The 21,805-nt window shown below is 46.8% G+C and overlaps 3 protein-coding genes across 7 annotated transcripts in view; 2 read left to right on the top strand and 1 right to left on the bottom strand.

Moving 5' to 3' along the window:
* The window catches only part of LOC114797960 (serine/threonine-protein kinase MRCK alpha-like), a 29,052-nt gene extending 25,753 nt beyond the window's left edge, over positions 1–3,299 (top strand). For 2 of the 4 annotated variants that reach the window (XM_028993326.1, XM_028993301.1), the window contains one exon: positions 288–3,299. In XM_028993326.1, coding sequence (XP_028849159.1) covers positions 288–419 — 132 coding nt within the window. In that variant the 3' untranslated portion in view covers positions 420–3,299. The remainder of the gene's footprint in view (positions 1–287) is intronic. The other 2 variants (XM_028993310.1, XM_028993318.1) reach the window with 1 other exon arrangement.
* Positions 2,806–21,770, bottom strand: LOC114797982 (frizzled-3-like). 2 transcript variants are annotated; one of them, XM_028993340.1, is made up of 7 exons: positions 21,604–21,770; positions 20,346–20,848; positions 12,414–12,610; positions 10,945–11,962; positions 6,447–6,595; positions 5,926–6,162; positions 2,806–4,859 (listed from the first exon to the last, which is right to left on the bottom strand). In XM_028993340.1, the coding sequence occupies exons 2-7, from the start codon at positions 20,598–20,600 to the stop codon at positions 4,643–4,645; spliced, it is 2,073 nt and encodes a 690-aa protein (XP_028849173.1). In that variant the 5' UTR covers positions 20,601–20,848; positions 21,604–21,770; the 3' UTR covers positions 2,806–4,642. The 2 variants fall into 2 exon arrangements, with proteins under 2 accessions (XP_028849173.1, XP_028849178.1); XM_028993345.1 differs by lacking the exon at positions 21,604–21,770 and adding an exon at positions 20,973–21,588.
* Positions 21,693–21,805, top strand: part of LOC114794689 (extensin-like) — a 1,623-nt gene continuing 1,510 nt past the window's right edge. Inside the window, exon 1 of the mRNA XM_028987410.1 lies at positions 21,693–21,750. Coding sequence (XP_028843243.1) covers positions 21,693–21,750 — 58 coding nt within the window. The remainder of the gene's footprint in view (positions 21,751–21,805) is intronic.

The following is a 21,805-nucleotide window of genomic DNA, read 5'->3' as shown; positions in this document are numbered from 1 at the left end:
GAGCCACCCACTCACTTGCCTTCATATTCAGCTCCCTGATACGACGTGTGTAGGTGTGTAGAGCTCAGAAGACTCTTAACTGTGTGTGCGTGTGCTATTCAGCGATCAGATACAGGTCCTCATATTTCCCTGCTTTGTTTGTGATGTTACAGCTGTACAACGTAGACGCAATAGAGCTGTACAAGATAGTGTGCTTCATATGACAAACGTTGGCATGTTCTCCATCTTGTGTATCGGAAGTAAATATTATGTGCATGGAACCACTCTGAGTTTCTCTCTTGTCTCAGGACTCTGACTCGCCCCGGCACTCCACCGCCTCCAACAGCTCCAACCTGAGCGGCCCACCCAGCCCGACCTCACCGCACAAGAACAAGTCTCTGTCCCTGGAGAGTTCGGAGCGCACCAGCTGGGAGACGTGAATTTTTTGAGGGGGAGGGTTAATTTTTGTATTTATTTATTATTTCTGCCCCCCTCAGCCAGATCTACAGCTTGCACCAGACCCCTGGACTCGGTTGTGCCTGCTCTTTATGTCTTCACCTAAACCCCCACCCATTAAGACTAAGAAATCAGCTCAGGCTGTGGGAGAGTATAAATATGTGTACAGGCGGTTTAACAGCACAACTTTTGGACCAGATACGTAAACACACATAAACACGCACCTTTTCCCTTCCCCAGTCCATAGTCCCTAATATGCACTGTAACCTGTTTACCCCGTGGATTAGAAGGGGATGCCACCAGCTTTTTCTGCGTCTCAGCGATGCTACTATTCTCACCTATCTGTAGATGTGAAAGAGACTTACCTAGCTACAGTTTTGCTGCATCAGAACCTAAAAGGAAAGAAAGAAAAAAAAAAAAACATTCGGTGTTACATGACCAGTGAGGCTTTGCTCATCTTTGGGACTAATGCATGTTCAGCCCATGCACCTGTGCCACCTTAATGGACTTTAAAACATACGGGTTCACTCCCTATAGGATTTTAAATATTATAATGTAAATACAGTTAGAGGGTTATATTATGTATATAATAATGATTACTACTATTGTGAGAAATTAGTGGCTCATTGGAAAACTTTTTTTTATTTTAACTGCCCCATTACCACACCCCTCAGCTAAATCAGCCGATGTATGGACATGCTATTTCCTTGCTGAATATTCAAACTAAATGCACCAGCAAAAGTAATAGACCAGTATGGTGCATTTCACAGGCTTCTAAATGTATGTGTTTGTTTTTTTTGTTTTTTTCGTGCCTTTTGAACAGGTTTGTGCAAATTAAGAGACCACTGTTTCTAATAGTATATGCTACTGGCCTAAAGATTTTAAGTCCATCCACTTTTTTTATTATAATTATGTTTGTACAATTTGAGAAATTAATGGGTCTGGGATAGATCCTTGGTAAACTGTTACAAATATTTCACTCACAGATGACAGCCTTGTGTTTCCATGCTCCTGTTCCTTTACTGGGCCACAGGAGGCTCGTAAGGGTATCACCAAAGAGTTTTATACTTTAAGATATATACTTTATTATAATTTTTTTTAATAGAACTTTGGTGTTACTGTATTAGTTTTTCATGTGTTGTAATGTTGTTTATGTATGTGTCTCTTAAACCTATTTTAATGTAATTTATTACTTTATGAAGTGTATTAAGTTTGTGTGTGTGTGTGTGTGTGTGTATGTATGTATGTATGTATGTATGTATGTATATATAATATATACACACACACATACACACACACAGTTTTGGAAGCAGAAATGTGTAGGAATGCAGTTATGTAGGACCTTAAGGAACTATATTGGATGTCCTACCTCGTTTTACAGAGGCAAACATTGGGTCCAGGAGTGAACTTTCCCATACAGCTGACACTAATATGCAATATATGTTTGTTTATTATTATTTTTTGTTATATAGTGGTATTATAAGCATAATTTGTTAATACTCCATCATTCTAATGAACTATTGACTGGAGGAACGGGATTGCAAGGTCCTATACCAGTCCTGTGTAGTCATGATTTCCCATGACCCCAGTCCATTCCATTTCCCACTTTCCTGCCTCACTTACAGTTCAGATAACGCTTGCAAGCTGGCTTACACTCAGCAGCTATGGATCACCACCAATACTGTACACTTTAATGACATCTGTTGTCTTTGCATAAGATACCAGGATGATCATATAAGAGCTTGCGCTGATACAACTGTTCCGCCTTCTGGCATTGAATCAGATTGTGATGGGCATTAGGATTTTTCTTCTGCATTCAGTGATTATAGTCACTTATATATTCCATTTACACTATATTCTTCTATTATTATTATTATTATAGGTCACGCTACAGTGTATTTTCATACAGACCTACTGTGTACAGACTCATTGACTTTTGCTGTGTAGGTTTAATAAGCCTTTTTTATCCCATAGTACAGATATGTTCATTAAACAGCAGCATTAATATTTGATTACCTGTATAAAACCTGAGTGGAAGCGTTCATTCTGTGTGCCTACTGATTCCTAATGTTTCCAAACAGGGAGTCCATGCTTTACAGTATAAATACCGTACTTGCTACTGACTCATGAGGAGTGGTATTATAACAGGCACAATATAATATTCTTTTTGGGCATACTGGTGTTGCTTTGTAGAGTTGAGAGTTTGGAGTAAGCTCTGGTATCGGGAATCAAAGACTGTTCAGGTTTGGTTTGAAGGCTGAAATAAATGAGCACGAGATGGCATCATTTTATTTGGAAAGATCAGAATGTTTTGGGACATTAAATATATCCCAGTTTTGAATTTTTTTTTTTTTGTGTGTGTGTGTGTGGTTTTTTTTTTTTTTTTTTTTTTTTTCCCTTCCCATCAAAACTTTTTTCCCCCCTTGTATGGGCCATGGCTTTCTGCAGAAGGGACATCTTTAAACATATTCACACTTCATGGGGAATTTACTCTTGCCTTGTATGTTACGTTCTAATTCATATCAGACATATATTTTTTGTAGACGTTTGAAATATATAATTAAGTACATGTACAGTTTTGCATGTCAACGGTGTAATCATTTTCTCTAGGTTTGAGAGGATGGATTACATTCTGTTTGTGTTCTATTTTATTTGAACGGTTTCTTTGTGTATTTGATCTTTTGAAAGACTGGCAGTAGAGGACAGTTCACTACAATGTAGGTTCTTTTTTTGCACAAAAATATTTAAGGTGGAATGTTAAAGATTGTGTGTTTGATTGGCTGACACGTTAGCTGTCAGAGGAAAACAAAAAAATATCTAATGTTATTTTGATTAATTTCAATAAAATGGGAAACTGTTATGGCTGTATGTCTACACTTGTATTATTATGGTGATAATATAAGGATCCTGTCACCAGTTCATCTAGTGAGCAAACATTTAGGTGGCAGGTTTAAACACGTCCCAGCATGGAGAACCAGAGGTGGGATTTGAACTCATGACCTTGGAGGTGCGAGGCCACCTCTATGGGGCACTATTCATTTTCTAAATGTATATGTACCAGTTACTACTTAAAGTAACTGGGATTTCATAATTTTTTTTACAAAACATTTTAATTGAAATCTTCAATCACCCTAAAACAGAAATGTACATCTATACATACACATTCAGTAGTTAGCCACGAGGTTAAAGTGCTAAGTCCCCCCCACGTCCCCACTCATCTACAAAAACAACTTCCATTTGCATTACGTGGAAAAAGGTGTGACCTTAAAGAAATGCAACGTTTGGAATCTGAAGGCAAGAAGCAGTCACATGTCAGAGCATTAGCACAAACCAGACCACCTCGGCGTCTTTCTCGAGGCACTGAAATAACGCGTAACACAACGGGTCAATCTCATTCCAACAAGTAAATAAAGCGCACCAGTAACCAGGAAACCCCCCGCCGTATGTCTGCATCACGTCTCACAACCTAGCAGCTTGCGGATGTCAACATCCGGGTTGTTATTCCGTTTCTTTTTTGGTTTGATCGGTGTAAAGGCTGTCCAGTGTTATTGTTATTCTGCATTATTCCATACAATCCCTGATGGAGAAGGCTTCGACACTGTTGCATACTGATAAGACCGCGAGGAACCATAGCGAGAAGCACCGCTTCCGTGCGAGAGCAGGGTTGTACAAGTCAACAGGCAGGGAGTGGAACGGGGTCGCCAGCTGGGAGAGAAAGGCAGGTGTGGAGCCTCCTGGGCGTTGAGGTAGGCTTGGCGGCGGGTGAGTGGCAGGAGTCTTGGGGCGTAGGGATGAACTTGGGGTGCGTGTGATGGGTCAATAAAGTTCTCCAGTTCTCATTTTTAAAAATGCACCTGCACACCAGACGCGTTATCGCCTGTTTGGCCCCCCGCCTTATCTCCTGTGAGTTTTCATATTAAGAAGTCAGAGCAAAACCGTTCTGGAATGTGCCTCAGGTCCAAGGACGCAGCTCTCTTGTAGCATTTAATGACACGACATCAGGTGTCAGATTCCGGTGCTGATCCCAGGACAGCTGCAAATCACGTAGAATCAATTCCAGTGGTGTAGTGCTTTGCATTTCAGATACATACATCACCGCCTCTGTCCAGCATCCATTTTTCATTCACAGTATTAAAAATGAAAACGTCCAGCCGCTAGTTAGCCACTCGGGCCTCAGGACCAGTTCATCCACCAATCGGCGTAGCGATTACGCGCTGGCGCCGTCCTCCTCCGCCGCGCGGTTGGTGCTGGGGCCGTGCGTGATGTCGGTAGGCGGAGCGCTACTCAAGTCCCGGACGCTGCTGTGTCTGGAGTGGGTGTCGAGGCGCTGAAGGCTGCTGTGAAGCGACAGCGGCTCGTTGAGGCGGGGCGCGCTGCCGTAGGGGGCGTGTTCCTCCGCGGCGCGGTAGCTGCATGGAGTGTACCTGGTGAGGAAACAGCTGCGTCAGTACAATGGTCCAACCAAGGTGCCACTGAGCAAAGTACCGTCCCCACACACTGCTCCCCGGGCGCCTTTCATGGCAGGGCTCCCTTCTAGCTGGTCTACCACTATGTACCATCCGACCTCTACAACTAATACAAAATGCAGCAGCACGACTGATCTTCAACCTTCCCAAGTTCTCCCACACCACCCCTCTGCTACGCTCCCTCCACTGGCTCCCAGTAGCTGCACGCATCAGGCTCAAAATACTGATGCTGGCCTACAAAGCCAAACATGGAGTAGCACCATCCTACCTCACAACCCTTATTATGAGTAGCTGCCTCTGCGTCCTCTGCTTTTAACCATCACCCTTGGTGAGCAGTGGGCAGCCATGACAGGGGCCCGGAGAGCAGTGTGTGGGGACGGTGCCCTCAGTAGCACCTTGACAGATCAGTATTCGAACCAGCAACCTTCTGAATAACCGCTAGGGTGATGGTTAAAAGCAGAGGACACGTGGAGTCACCGTGTGCTGTGCTGCAGTGTTTCACAATGACAATCGCTTCACTTGTTTCATCTGTCTTTTTTACTTGATCCTGAGTCAACTTTGTGACTTGTGATCGGGTCATAAGGGTTCATAACACAGAACCGGGGTCCAAAACATCATTTTGTCATAAAATAATGTGACCCTCTCACAAATCAGGGGTTTTAAAAATGGACAACAAATATAATCTTACACAAGATTATATGGAAAAACAATGGGTCAAGAAATGGTTTATCTCTGGTTTGACAGATTGGATGGAGCTCATCAGTGACTTGACGACATATTTAGCATGCCAAACATCTTTAAAATCACATTGCCTCTGATTCAAAGTGATTTTCCTCTGATCAGGGATCAAGCCAAAGTGCTCAAGCGTGTTTTTTTTTTTCAAAAGTAATACTGCATGTTGAATTGATTCCCGCTCTTCTGCAACATGTGACTAGAATGCAGAACTGATAAGTAACTGCCTCTTGAAATAACTATGAAATAGCTATGCTATGCTATGCTATGCTAGGCTAGGCTCTGCCCTCACCTGCCCTCGCGGGAACGGTGCAGACTGCCGTGGTAGCTACTCATCTTGCTGTGGATGCTGCCAGCTCGACTGTGCTGGTCGTCCAGCATAGCAAGGTGGGTGGAGGACGCGTGGGTGGACGTGCCCTGCGTGGACGTCCCGCGGGACTTGCGGATGATGGGCGTGTTGGGGTCGCGCAGCAGGGACTGGGCGAAGTCGGGTTCCTGCAGGACTTGCCGGCTCTCGTTCACGCCGCTTCTGCAGGAGGAGAGAGGGACGGAGGACAGGGTGAGGGCGGGTGGTTCCGCAGGAAGAGTGAAGTGGATGGAGGAGGGCGGAGTGATGGGGAACGTGGAGAAATGAAGGGATGAGAGGAGCGGAAGTGAGACAGTGGCGATGGAAGGGGTTGAACAAGGGGACAAGACGCTGTTAATGGGACAGGAGGACAAGTGTAGAAAAGTGACTGTTTTTTTGTTTTGTTTTTTAAGACAAAAGCGTCCAAAATTAAAGCAGGTAAGTTACAAATAAACCGCTGAACTCACTCTTTGCGGCGACGGCCATGGAAAAAGCCAGCCCACTCAAAGCACGTCTTCTTGCTGCCCACCCAGAAGACGGAAGGGATGCCCACCACCAGTACCATCAGGTACTTCATGAGGAAGAGGACCAGGTCAGGTTTACCAGTCTGCTCCACCTAAAAGCGTGGTAGTTCAAACACACCATCACATCTCTAGCACAATTTACTCCAAACACAGTAAATCATGACGATTGATACATTAAGACTCCAAAAAGATATCAGCTACCACGGCAGCCGCGTCCACCCACGTGTCCTCCACCCACCTTGCTATGCTGGACGACCAGCACAGTCGAGCTGGCAGCATCCACAGCAAGATGAGTAGCTACCACGGCAGTCTGCACCGGTCCCGCGAGGGCAGGTGAGGGCAGAGCCTAGCCTAGCATAGCATAGCATAGCATAGTTGGAGTCTTAATGTATCATTATATCAAATATATCCGATATCAGCCGATATATCGGTGCATTTTAATAACACAGATGGCAGTGGCCAATAGCCAATAGGTGGTAGTAGCCTAGTGGGTAACACACTTGAAGACCCAGGTTCAAATCCCACTTACTACCATTGTGTCCCTGAGCAAGACACTTAACCCTGAGTGTCTCCAGGGGGGGACTGTCCCTGTAACTACTGATTGTAAGTCGCTCTGGATAAGGGCGTCTGATCAATGCTGCAAATGTAAATTTAAATGCAAATGCAATATGCTGGCTAAATGCCGGTTATTCGTGTCCTGACACGGATGATGGTCGCCCAGTTTCAGAGCAGACTAAAGGGGAATAAACACAGCCATATCACTATGTTTCACTTTCACTTCACTTCTCAAAACAGGAAAATATTCTTACGCTCTCAACACTATCAAACCTTCAAATTAGCACAATTCATGAGCCTGATGTTGGAAAAACAGCTTGTTACACTGCTGCAAATATGCTGCAAATATATAATTAATCTGGCTGTTTCACTGTCACACTGTTGAAATTTAACTATGCATATGGATGAACGTTAATGAACATCAGCCTATCGTATGGTCTGTGAAATGAGTGTGGAGGACGGCAGGACGACACAGCCGAGGAGGTGCAGAAGCAGATTTGAGAGACGTTGTGCAGGATTCTCTTTCACGCAGAAAAAAAAACGACAGGCCCTGCCAAACTGCCATAGCCCAGGGTTGATCTCACGCTCCCCACCGTTACACGCTCCCTACCCTGGCAGCGTCTCCCCCGAAGGTCGTCTTTCATACACACCCTCCTCGCCTGTCTCCGGCTTCTCCTGTTATCCTGCTCCCTGGGGTTAGTGGATCTATAGAGTAGTCATGCACTCGCTCTCTCTCCTCAGCATTCACTCGTTTTCCTTGTGTCCCCCTCTCCCCGCCACTTTACTTCTGTACCACCGCTCTCCTTTCATACAGTTCAGCTCAAATCTCTACATCGTTCTGCATATAAAGTGTGTGTGTGTGTGTGTGTCTGTGTGTGTGTGCACTCACATGTCTACTTCTCCTGACTGCACAGCTCACTGCTCACAGACAATCCAGCCCTTTCCTCTGAGCACATGCACTGTGTGGGGTCACGCACACACACACGCACACACACACACACACATACACACACACATACACACACACATTCACCTCCCTTTTCCTACTAAGAACCAGAAAAATGCCCTCAGTATCTTTACACGTCAAGATCCTGCCAGAGCAGTATTAGTGCAAGGACAAACACATACACACACACACACACACACACAAGTCATGCCTAGCTGTGGAAACCATTAAATGTAACAATGTAGTGCTCAACCAAACAATAAATACAGACACTCACTCACACACACACACACACACACACAATCAATTGGACAGCAGTGTCACGCAGGATTGATTTCTTTACATGTTTCAGTTACGATTAACATTTCTGGGTAGATTAGCATAACAGTTTCTAGCACATTCTGTGATTACATCACCCGGAACAATAGGCTCTGTTCTGCAGCTGTGAAAGGGAGCAGAGTCAGTGTGGCCAGTCTATCACACACACACACACACACACACACACACACACACAGCAACCAGCTGAGTAAAGAGATGTCACTCACACACTCATTGTGTGGTGTTCATGTAGCCTGAGTGATACACTCCGCTCACACACTCCGTTCACACACCGACGTCCTCCTGAAAGGAGGGGGGAAAACTGGGAAGAGGGCGAGCCGGCCGCCAGGCTCCTACAGAACAAAGCCTTTCCTCCGGCTCTTGTTGAATCGGCGGAGCCGATGACAGGCCGTGCCTTCCTTATAATCAGCTACAAAAGGCTCTTCACAAGAATCAGTGTTGCAGGGCCTTATTCTTCAGCCCCGCCCACAAACCACGCCCTTCTGAGCACTGCACCTTCTATTAGTGGTGAAGACATCACGCGAATCCAGGCAGCTGATCGGAGTGGCCTATCAAAGCCAGTTCTGCACGCTAGCACCATGTGCTATAGTGTGCCGCAGGTTCGATTCCCTCCAAGGCAATAGTTAAGCACGACAATAACGACTGCAAGGTGAGGCACGTCATCTAAAGTAATTCATATTAAAGAGTGTGATTAAAACCCCTTCATTTTAGGCTTCCATGTATCCAAGCAGGTTTACATGTTCATTATAACAGTGAAGTGAATGAAATTGCATGAAATCAATAAAAATTGCATGAAATCAATAAAAAAAAAAATACAGATCCCGAAGTCACATAACGCCCTCAGGTGTAAACAGTGAAAGTGGCCTAGTGGGTATGATGAAGCAGAAGACCACAGTGGCAGGTTCAAACATCACTAACTACCACAGTGTCCCAGGACAAGACACTTAACCTGAGTGTCTCCAGGGGGACTGTCGCTCTGGATAAGGGCGTCTGATAGATGCCGTAAATGTAAACGTTGGGCATGGGTTCAGTTGATGTGGGTGTTTGGTACGGGTCAGGCAGTCCCTCCAATATTTTACAATGTTGCCAATGGACAACTTGGCAAGGAGACACTTGGGTAAGTAGATACAATCACAGCAGCCTTTTTGTAATATATATACTGCTGGCATCATCACAATGGCCACACCAAGTCAAAACCATTGTGCAAGATCTTTCTGTATGACTGCCAGCATTGCATTGCATTAATATCTAGTGGGGCAGCGGTAGTCTTGCGGTTAAAGAAGTGGACCCGTAATCAAAAAGTTTGCCAAACCGCCAAGGTGCCACTGAGGTGCAGAGGCGGGTAGTAAAGAGTTACATTTACTCCGGTACATTTACGTGAGAAGCGTTTGTGAAACAAAAATTACTTCGAAGAGTAAATTTACAATGTGATTTTTACTTTTATTTTTGTCCATTTGTGAATCAGAAACTGTAATATTACTTTGCTACATTGGGCAACACTCAATTCATTACTTTTGAAAAACCATTTATAAGTTGTATTTTTGCCAGAAGATCTAACACGTTTCACTACTCAGACATAGCAGCAATAATCATATGACACTGTACAATCAATAATTCCAAAAATCCCATTATGTGCGATCAATTTTTACGGCTAAGTTGTTTCATTAGCACGACCAGGTCTGTGATTTCATACTTGGCTTGTTGATGCACAGTCATCTCACCTTTATCTGCCTTTACAGCCAATCAATGCACAATGTAACGTGGTGACACACAAAGCAAACAATGAGGAGTGATTTAAACACAGATTTGCATGGTGGATTTGCAGTTACGGAGAGTACGAAACATCGCCATCGGACTTAAAGAAATTAATAGGAGAAAGACCCCAGTTTTAAGTTATTATTAGGAAATACCAGAGTTAGCACATTTATTTTTTTCTGTCTGAATACATCGTTACATGAGATATTACAAATCAAACAGTTACTCAAACAGTTCTATCAGTTATCAGTTAATACTTTTGTACTCGTACTTGAGTAATTTTTTGGATGACTACTTTTTACTTGTACTCGTAGTTTTATTATTTTGGAGTAAAGCTAGTCGTACTTGAGTAAAATCTACCCGCCTCTGCTGAAACGCCTCTAATGTCCGAACACACGTTGTGCCCACTGCCCAACAAGGTGATGTGTTAAATGCAGAGGACACATTTCGCCGTGCCACCGTGTGCTGTGCTGCAGTGTATCACAGTGACAATCACTTTCACTTTATCCAAACGCGCGAATGACTGAGTGCTGGTGCGGCTCCGCTTTTAGCAGAGAAACTGAGAGAAAATTGATAGGACGTATCGTGATGCATTCGGGTGAGCAGGACGCCAGAGGACGAGGTGGTAGTAGCCTAGTGGGTAACACACTCGCCTATGAACCAGAAGACCCGGGTTCGAATCCCACTTACTACCATTGTGTCCCTGAGCAAGACACTTAGCCCTAAGTTGTTCCAGGGGGGACTGTCCCTGTAACTACTGATTGTAAGTCGCTCTGGATAAGAGCGTCTGATAAATGCTGTAAATGTAAATGTAAATGTAGGACGTGTAAGAGGACGCCAGCGTACCTGGAAAGGGCAGGGGACGTGGTATCTGCTGCAGTGCTCCTTCACCCAGGTGGTCTCCCACACTGCTCGGTGGCTCTGTTCGTACAGGTAGCAGCTGATGACGGTCAGCAGCGGGACCAGGTAAAGCACGGAGAAGACGCCAATGCGGATCATGAACTTCACAAGCTTGTCCTGGTTCTCCTTCTCCAGCGGGATCTCCATGCGCACTCGGTTCAGGGCGACGATGCCAGCCAACAGCAGCGCCACCCCGACCACCACGTCCAGGCAGAGCGGCGCCAGCACGAACCAGCGCAGCGTCTGCACGTCGTACAGCCCCACGAAGCACACCCCGCTCACGCTGTCCCCCTCGATCTTATTCAGGGCCAGCAGGGTGACTGTCAGCGTGCCCGGGATGCCCCACGCGCAGGCATGGAACAAAAGGGCTTTCTTCTCAATGGCCTCGCTGCCCCATTTGGGCACTGCAGCCAGGAACCAGGTGATGGTGAGGATGACCCACCACACGCTGCCGGCCATGGTGAAGAAGTAGAGCACCATGAAGAGCAGCGTGCAGGCCTTGTTGTGGGAGCCCTGGGTCACCGTGGACGCCTTGAAGTCGGCAGGACTGGCGGCGTTGCAGGCCACGCGGTCCTCCAGCAGGAAGCCCAGGAAGAAAACCAGAGACACCATCATGTAGCAGACGGCGTAGAAGATGATGGGCCGCTCCGGGTAGCGGAAGCGCGTGACGTCGATGAGGAAGGTGAGGAACGTGAAGAGCGTGGCAGAGAGGCAGACGATAGAGACCACGCCGATGAAGTAGCGGGCAAAGGTCAGTTCCTCGCGCCGGAAGTACATGTTGGGGCAGGGAGGGGAGCAGTCCCGCACACCCAGGAAGGTGTATCCGAGGTCGGGGTCGATCTTCAGCTCACGGGGGCACCAGAAGCCGTAGTCCCGCTGCACCGACATGGGTGGCAGCTTGGTGGCATTCTCACTGGTGAGCAGGTCGACGGCGCGCGGATACGACTCGTCGCAGTCTGGAAACCTGGACGTTGATCAGAAACATGCAAGAAACACGTTACGAAAATTCATACATTTGTATTAAAAAAAGAATGATAAAGTCAACTGATCTACTTATTCATAGTTACTCAGTCATCGGAGAATCGTTCTTTCATAGCAAGAACAAATGACACTTTCTGAACTTGAACACTTGTTGAACATTAAGGTGAAAACAGAATAATATTTAACACCATTGATTCACGTCTTGATTAGACATGGACTTATTTTAATTAAGAAAGCAATTTTCATAAATTTCATAGACGAAAGAAAACAATTTCAAAGTAATAATAAATTTTTTTAAGTTTTAGTAGACTCGAGACTAAAAACCGACCAACAATCAGAATATAAATTGCGAAATAAAGAGGATAAAATATGAATATTTTGATAACGCTTGAACAACTGCACTGAAAAAAGCAAAAGCAAACAATAATTATAACCTGCTGCACTCCATCTCATCTGGCCAGGTCACGCCGAACATGTCCATGAGCTTCTGGCAGTCGAGCTTGGCGTGCAGACATAAACGCCGGCAGGGCAGGGCGACGCGGCCGTACTCCGTACACACGGGAGCGTACAGCGCACACAGGAAGGGCCGCAGGTCTGGAGAACACTGCAGATTCACCATGGGGTGGAAAGGCTGAGAGCAAGAGAGAGAGAGAAAAAAAATCCTGCTAGTGATCAGAACTTGTTTGCTCAATGTACAGTACGGGCCAAAAAGACACACCTTCTGATTCAATGTGTTTTCTTTATTATCATGACCATTTACTTTGGTAGATTCTCACTGAAGGCATCAGAACTATGAATGAACACATGTGGAGTTATGTCCTTTACAAAAAGTGGAGACCTGGCCTCCACAGTCACCGGACCTGAGATGGTTTGGGGTGAGTTGGACCACAGAGTGAAGGCAAAGGGGCCTAAAACACCTCTGGGAACTCCTTCAAGACTGTTGGAAAACCATTTCAGGTGACGACCTCTTGAAGCTCATCGAGAGAATGCCAAGAGTGTACAAAGCAGTAATCAGAGAAAAGGGTGGCTAGAATATAAAGAAGAAGAAACTAAAATATAAAACATGTTTTCAGTTATTTCACCCTTGTTTTTGTTAAGTACATAACTCCACATGTGCTCATTCATATTTTTGATGCCTTCAGTGAGAATCTACCAATGTAAATGGTCATGAAAATCAAGAAAACACATTGAATGAGAAGGTGTGTCCAAACTTTTGGCCTGTACTGTATATACTGTGCAAACACATTTCAAATACAAACTCAATAGGGCTGATTATTTTCTCAAAGGAACTTTGCAAGGATGCAGTTGTGTGTCAGAAGACAGGAAAGACTTGTTTTCCCCGAACAAGGCCCGACTCTGAGATCTGACCTGAAAACACGAACAGCTCTCACCTTACACCACGGGTAAAGACTACAATAAGAGGGGAAGTTGTCCAAACACAGAAATCTGATGCTCACTGGGCTCTGTGTACGTCTCCACCGGGGGCTCATTGTGTCCCGAAGCACCCCACTGCCTGCTGGGAGCCGGAGCAGCTGCAGAGCAGACTATTACCATGCAAATCCCCCCGGGGAGGAAGTATGGCCTCACCTGGGTCCGGTTCAGTACGGGTTCAAATAGCCCGTTTGCATGGTGGTATACAGCATGCTGCCGTACTATTGTTAATTTACGGTGTAGGCTACACTTCAACATCAAGCCAATTAGCTCTGGAAAAGTTTAATGGTTAAATTCATTTATTTATTTATTTTTAATTCCAAAACCTCTGTGGGCCTAAACAGAACTGATGATCCCATGATGCACTGCAGCGAGGAACACCAGCATTCTTGTTTACCTGATACAGTAAAATCTGAATTATAATTCACACATACAGTGGATATGGAAAGTTTTCAGACCCCCTTAAAATTTTCACGCTTGGTTATATTGTACACATTTGCTAATTATTTAAGTTTTTTTTTTTTTTTTTACCTCATTAATGTACACACAGAACCCCATATTGAGAAAAAAAACAACAAAGAATTGAAATTCAGAAAAACTGAAATATCACATGGTCCTTTCTTTTTTTGTCTTCAGGGGTTTTTACCCGGCCATTTGGCTCCAGCTCTGCTGAGACCCCATGCTGTGAGGTGGCAGGAGAAGTGGCAGATGTACCAAGCAGCACCTCACGTCTCAGGACACGTCTGGCAGCTGAATTGGAACCCCCCCATTTTTCCTAAATTTCATCATTCCATTTAGCAGGGACGACTTCCACCCACAGAACTGCTAAGAGATTAAAATATGCAATCAATATTTTACAATTCTTTCAACATAGATTCCACCCCAGGAGACACGAAACTCGACTAAAAAGAAAGTTGAAGGATAAAAACGAGTACCACACACACCATCCAAAATAAAGCTGCCTTTAGCTCATTGATGAAACCCCCCCGTGTTGCCCTCAAAGTTACAACCGCACCGATGCGTGCTGCAAAAAAAGGTCGTCTTACACGTTGAAGACGGGGGGCTCGTGTAACGCAGGAGCTGAACAACACCAGCATCCTTCATTATTCATGGACAGCCGCCTGAGATGAGCCAGCATCCCCACACAGCATGACACGCGCGCACTGGGCTCGAGGAGGATTATGGGTCACGAGGAAGACTCCCTATCGGTCATGTATTCCTCGTCCATCAGGAATGCGATCAGGTGAAAACATATCTGCGTTACGACAGCAGGACGATATAAACAGGACTTCTTGTGCGCATCTCAAGTCCTGACATGCCTCGCATGTGGAGCGCAGCTGGGTATAGCAGCGCTCGCCTGTGTGCGGAGATTAGCCGAGCGGAAGATGAAGACGGCACTTAGGCAGGGAAATAAAATCACATCACGAATAAATCCTGGGGGCGAAGGGAGGAGCAGCCATTTGCTAAAAGTGCTTCCTATCATCTGTACAAGCACACACAGCCGTCACACACGCCGAAACAGTTGTGTAATGGGCCAAAAGCTTCACAATTCTGAAAAGAAAAGGAAGGGAGGACAAAACATCAGAACGAGATCAAGTCATCAAACGGAGCACGCGAATCAGAAAACTCGTTCAAACAAGCAGCCGCACAATGTATTCAGTAAAAGACTAAAGACTTCAAGACTAAGTGCCTTTTCATTAGTAGCCGCTGGGGTCATTCTGGAGTCGTATTAAATAAGTATTGTCTACGAGATTTTCAATTTGTACACATCCACGAAAGTTTTTATGGAATATTTCTTGTCACGATTCTCACAAGTATTTTTTTTTTAACTCAGCACCATAAAGAAATTATGCTCTGACCCATCCCATAGCTCATATGCTGATGTTTTTTCCTTCATAATGGAATCCGACGGGTTCTTGTTCTTTGTTAGCACACAGCTAACGGCTAAATAGCTAGTGATCTAGCATCTAGCAACTTAGCACTGCACTACCAGGCCAGCTCTTTATTGTTCATGTGCAATTATGCTGCTGTTACGTCCCTGGACATACGTTCCCCCGTGTTCTGTGTGGCTGGCTGTGTGTTTGTGTCCTGTCTCTTTTAGGTGGACTTCGTGGGAGGAGTTGAAGCCAACCAGCTCCACCTACCATCTGCCTATTGGTCACCTCCACCTATATAAGTCTCTAAAGAGACTTCGGATGGTGTTTGGGAGGTCCCCAGGGTCTGCTAGGCTCTTACTCTTTCGGGAGGTCCACGGAGATCTGCAAGGAGCTCTGTTGTGGATCTCATCCATGTGTTGTTGTGTTGTGTGTTAGACCCCTTTGTTGTTAGCCTGTGTTAGCCTGTTAGCTTTATGTGCCCTTTTGGTTACCTTTTGTGCATGTTTGAGTTGTCCCCGCTGGACCATCCCTTCCTTTAGGCTGTAGTGATGTTGGTTAGCTGTGCTGAGGCCGCTATTTTATGTACCTGTTAGCTCACAGTAAATAAAAGCACTGTTTGTATGGTAGTAGTAGCCTAGTGGGTAACACACTCGCCTGTGAACCAGAAGACTCAGGTTCAAATCCCACTTACTACCATTGTGTCCCTGAGCAAGACACTTAACCCTGAGTAGCTCTAGGGGGGACTGTCCCTGTAACTACTGATTGTCAGTCGCTCTGGATTAGGGCGTCAGATAAATGCCTTAATTGTAAATGTAAATGTATGCTTTGTTTGGTTGTGTGTGAAGCAGTGGACGTCCTCCATTTCTGGAATCCCAGACTATGTGATGTTGGAAAAGCTTTTAGCACCATTAAAATACTGAAACTCGTGCAGGTCTCCAGAGTCCCTAGTTATTGACCTAATCTCTGAAACACAAATTAATCAGAATATACTTATAAAGCCCGTCCAGCAGTGTTCCATCATAGGCCATACCCTAGTGTTACATTTTCAGGGAGTCATGCACCGTGAAGGCCCGGGTTGGCGGCCCCTGGGCCCCAGCTGAGCATGTTGGCATCAGAAACCGCAGCCTGGCGTCGGCCGGGCTGGGTTCAGCCGGCGTCGGTGCCAGACCCTGGTCACGGCCTCTCAAACCAGCGCTCTTCATTCGCCAACTCCCAAGCAACCCCAGGGAACCCCTGCCCTGAAAGCCATCTCCAAACATGAGGCCGGGGGGCACACTTATCGCATTAGTGTCACTAAACTTCATCGCTAAGGCTGCGTTTCTGTATTATAAGAGGCCAGATTTCCTTCCTGGTTGCCAAAGAATTTATCTTGGTTACAAGGCCTGGCAGATGGGACGAAAGGATGGATCTGTGTGGGTCTTTTTTTTATCCCACTTTTGAAAAGCAAGAAACTCAGGAACATAATTAATAATCTAAATCACATGCTTGATTTCGGCCTTTACATATACTACATATTAGACAAAAGAAGCCATTTAATTAGAAGAGCAGTTAATTAGAACGTTTCTGGGTTCAATTTCCATCACCCCAGCGTTTAGGCAGTCTGGGCAGACACAGTGAAGGCTGTCAGCTGGGTGGGTTTGTTGGCGGAGATGAAAAAGACTGCGCTTGTCTCCTATAGCTGCCAGCAGACACTCCTCCTGAAAAACGCCTCAATGGCCGGATTAGGTTTCAGACCTTCTTCTTTCTGCCCTCACCCATGATTTATTTAAACAACCGGTGAATGGAGGTTACCTCTCCAAAGCCTCCAGCCCAAGACTACTTAAGAGCCTTTGTCTTGGCGGTGAGAAAAACGAAATAACTTCACACAATCCAGAGGGAAGGGTGGAAAGCAGCATGAATATGTTATTTAGTGGACGGGAGCGGTGCAGGTGCTGGGGTCTCGGAATGACTGACTGTTCCAACGATGGGAACCACAAGCGTGCTTACTCCGCAGTTGCCAAAAGCGTTCGTGTTGCGGCAAAAAAAAACCAAACAAGCCAAAAAAAAGCCCTTTTCCCGCCTCATTACAATTGCAGAGGGATTTGCAGGGCTTTGGAACCGGAGGAACGGCCACCTTCCTCAGACAGGCCGCATTCACGCTACGATGGGGGACTAAAGGTAGCGGCCCCAGACGGGATTTAACGGCCCGTCGTGGGAACGCCGAGAACAGGAATAAAAAAAAGACTGCCACAAAGTACGAAAACCCGATCCACGTCTTTTTGTTCCAAATGAGTGCACTGGCTGTGGGATTATTATTATGTAATTACACACCCCAAAATGTCAAATTTGTAGAGTAATGACTGTATAAATGAAGGATCTGTTCATTTCTGTATTCTTCGTCTTTTATTAATTTTCACGAGCTATAATAATCAAATTCAAATTTTATTTGTCACATACACAGTCATACACGGTATGATGTGCAGTGAAATGCTTTCTGCAACTGCTACAGACCACAGTATTGCAAATGTTTCAAGTAAACAATGAACCAATATGCAAATATTGCAAACATAACCAAGTATTACACTTTTACGTCTTTAACATAAAATATGTGTAACTGGTAGGGTGAAGGTGTGTAAATGAGTTACAGTTTTTTTACAATGTTTAAAGAAAGAGAGAAAGAGCCATAAAAGAAAGAGCAGTAAGGACCTAAAAAGCGCAGAGTCATTTTGTGCAAAGTGATTTTGTGCAAAAGAGTCCGGAATCAACCAAAATATTCTACTTCATGTGCGGGTTACATAAGAGCCGACCGCCTTCAGCCCAGATAAAAAATAAAAACATTAAGGCCATGCGTGCCTCATTCTCCCGAGGGCATCGACCCGCTTCATCGGTTTATCGTTTTATGGCAGGTCGCGTCTTAATGCCGGCAGAAAAGAAGTGGTCACATCAGCGCGACGCGTGGACAGGGCGGCTGAATGAAACGTATCGTGCGTGAACACGCGGACAAGAAAACGGTGGCCGTCAGCACCCTCGTTCTGACCAAGATAAACTCCCGACTGCACAAACCAATTGGCTCCGGGCAGCCCACCATCCCACACCACACAATGGTGAAAGGCCCTGGTGGCTTTGAGCAACGGGGGGGGTTGAAAATTGGACGAATGCAGAACTATTTCCTTAATCTGCGCTCTTTTCTCAGCCTTACGACAGGCTGAAGAAAGGACAGTCCCGCTCCCACATTCCGGCATGGCTGTCATTCACCCGGCCTTGAATCTGGATCAGTCGGCCGCGCCGGCCCTGGCCGCGCCATCCTTTCCCGCAATTCAGCCCCTCGGCGCCATGGCAACCACCAATGCGGAAAACAAGACGCGTCTTTTTGATGAGTCCTCATCCTCAGGGGTCAAAGGCCGCCAAAAAGGACCGCATCCTGAGAGCAGCAATGCGTGTCCTTTTGTGGCGACACAATTAAGGCCCGTTTCCATGGCTACACCAACGGCCAGCTAAGGAGGCCGAGGTGGAGAGTAGTTTCTGCCGAGCCCGGCTAGTCCCATTCTCTCCGACACCACGGGGGCCCTTACACAGAAATCATCAGACATGAACGACTCCGCCTTGACGGTGAAGTAAATTAATTTAACTTCACGTAAAAACCCGTTAACATTAATGTGGGTTCTCGTGGCTGCAGTTGCAGCCACCGGCAGACTACCCTGTCACCCACCAGCAGCCGTCCCCCCACCACAACAAGGACCCCAGCACTGCTGCCCTAATTTGTGGAGGGGTTAGGTAAAGGTCAGCTGCTGGCTGGGACAACCGGGAAAATACTAATCGCTCACACTGTGGATGATACTCATTATAATATTCCTGTGTTAGGAAAAACGGAGGTCCGAAAAACGTAACGCTAAATTTAAATGAATGCATTACATCGATGTACATGTAGAAGCTCAACAAGAAGCTCTCAGCTACCGGTCATGTGACCGGCTGAACTTACGACATGGGTAACCTATGATGACATTATTTTTTTATTCTTTCTTTTACGCGTGTAATCAGGGTTTAGCGCCTTTTTCATGTGCCCTTGTTTCGGTTACCATCCAATCTCACCGCACTAATCTCCACAGCTCCGACCTCGCTCAATCATGTGTCCACACAATCACCAGAGGTCCAGAGGAACGTCGTGGTTTAAACCGCGCTCACGCCAAGCTGAGACGCTCCTCGCCAAGGACGCCATTCGTGCAGGAAGAACGGCGTCGGGGCTACAGCACAGATTCCGGTTGTTGGGAAGACCAGGGTAGGAGGAGCCGCCCCCTGTGCCGGGAGAAACCAGAGCCAGGCCGCGGCGGCAGTGATGCGAGGCAGATCGGCCACGACAGATGGGCGGTGACAGAAGGCCCAGCCATTGGCCGGTGGTCAGGACGAGGGGGAGTGGGCGGGCGTGGGCGCTCTCTGCGGGGCCTAATTGACCGCGGCGGTGGGGGCTGCGATCAATCCCGCCATTGTGGGCTGCTCCGCCGATCGAGAGGCGGTTAGCAGCGGTGAACAACGCGGCCTGCCGCCATTAGCACCCCACGCATCGCGCTGCCGGAGACGAGAGTGCACGTCAATACACGAGAGTACGTTTATAGAAGGACAATATTCTACAGAGCGAATTCTATAGTAAAAACGCCTTCTTCTGTATACATTCAGTGGCGGCCTAGCGGTTAAGGAAGCGGCCCCGTAATCAGAAGGTTGCCGGTTCGAAACCCGATCCGCCGGGGCGCCACTGAGGTGCCACTGAGCAAAGCACCGTCCCCACACGCTGCTCCCCGGACGCCTGTCATGGCCGCCCACTGCTCACCAAGGGTGATGGGTTAAATGCAGAGGACAAATTTCATTGTGTCACCGTGTGCTGTGCGGCACAATGACAATCACTTCACTTTCATGGTACAGCATCCACTAACACACAATATACATACAATATTTTAAAAAGTGGTGGTAAAAACGTAACTCCCACCCAGAGCAGCTCAGAATGTGCGGTGGGAGGGGCCTAACGGGTCAGACACGCCTCCTCGTCCGACACCATGGGGACCCCACAGAGAAAAGGGAGGGGCGTACCTCCATGGCGAGGGCTGCAGTCTGCTGGTCGTAGTGGTTGAGCAGGTTGGGCATGAAGGTGTGGTTGTAGGGCAGATCCTGGCACATGCGCAGGCCGATGGGCTCGCAGGTGAAGGTGCTGTGGCTCTTGGCCAGGTCCACGTGGATGGCCGCGGACAGCGCCAGCACGGCGCTTACGCCGAAGGTCCAGAGCGGCGCCATGTTTCCACGCCGGCGCGCCAATGAACTGCGAGCTCCACCCGGCAAGGGATTCATCGTCACGGGATCACAACACACAGCGGGACGGGGGGCGGGGCGGGGTTAATCTTCTCCATTCGCACGAGCGCCACACCCGTCCGATCTGCACGCCGCATGGGTGGGGTGCGCCGCAGACTCCCGCCGACTCATGGACGTTCCGAGGACGGTCCACCGGCTGGCTGGAGGCCTGGTCTTCTGGAGAATGGTCCACGATGGGCCCTCGGCTCACAGGGTCACCAGAAAGAAACAAGCTTCTCTTCTCATCCCTGCAAAAACGGTTCACCAGAACATGAACTCCTCACAAACGTACATTTAAAAACACGAAACGCATGTAAATATACTGTTGAAAATGTCCAATTAAAAATGAAAGCATTTCACTGCATATCATACCGTGTATGACTGTGTGTGTGACAAATAAAATCCATAAGTATAAAAAAACATGAAATGTTATATTGTATGATGATTAAACCCCCCAGCATTTGGAATATAGAAATATACCAGCACGTAGAAACGCGTATAATAATAATAATAATTATTATTATAATAATCAAAATGTTCATGCATTTGTTACAGTAAATATGAATTATGAGCCTGTATTTAAACCGCGCGTCTGCTGGAGCATCTCGGAAATCGGCGGGGCTGCACTTCCACACCAGCCTGCCGGAATAAAACATCCCGATAAAAACCGGGACGCACGCACGCACGCACGCACGCACGCACGCGGATCGGGAATACAAACGCGACTGGGTTTAAAGTGAACAAAATACGAATTCTCTCGCGCTACATAAATATATTTTATATTTTTTTTGCTATTTCAGCTGCAATATGACATCAGCGGTGACCGGGTGACGAGTCACCGCGTCCAGGCCCGGGTCCCGCTGCACCGCGTACAAAAACACAAGAGCGCAAAAAATATATACAATACAATACGAGATACGAATTCAACGACATAAAAACGCGCCGCGGCTTCGGGGTTCGGAGCCGCCGTCACGCTGCACGACCGAGACCGCGCGGTACAGACCTGAGCGCCGCGATCCTCCCGCGATCCGCCCCGCAGCTCCGGGTTTAAATCCCGTCCAACAGCCGGGAGACGCAGGAAACGGCGAGAAAATGTCCGGCGAGGACCGACCAGAGACGCGGAGACGGGCACAAGCGAGCAGGAGACTCGGTACTACACACCTCCAACCACGCCGCTACACCCACCACCCATCTACACCCAACTC

This window comes from Denticeps clupeoides, chromosome 1 (genome assembly GCF_900700375.1).
Source record: "Denticeps clupeoides chromosome 1, fDenClu1.1, whole genome shotgun sequence".
In the NCBI taxonomy this organism is placed as follows: domain Eukaryota; kingdom Metazoa; phylum Chordata; class Actinopteri; order Clupeiformes; family Denticipitidae; genus Denticeps; species Denticeps clupeoides.
This window is presented reverse-complemented; position numbering and strand designations above follow the sequence as displayed.

What these genes read in the sequence shown, in the direction of transcription:
- LOC114797982 (XM_028993340.1), bottom strand. Translation starts at nt 20,600, where the DNA reads ATGAATCCCTTGCCGGGTGGAGCTCGCAGTTCATTGGCGCGCCGGCGT. An exon ending in GATGAGATGGAGTGCAGCAG is followed by an intron (nt 11,963 to 12,413) that starts GTTATAATTATT and finishes ATCAACGTCCAG; the next exon opens with GTTTCCAGACTGCGACGAGT. An exon ending in CATGGCCGTCGCCGCAAAGA is followed by an intron (nt 6,163 to 6,446) that starts GTGAGTTCAGCG and finishes CTCCTCCTGCAG; the next exon opens with AAGCGGCGTGAACGAGAGCC.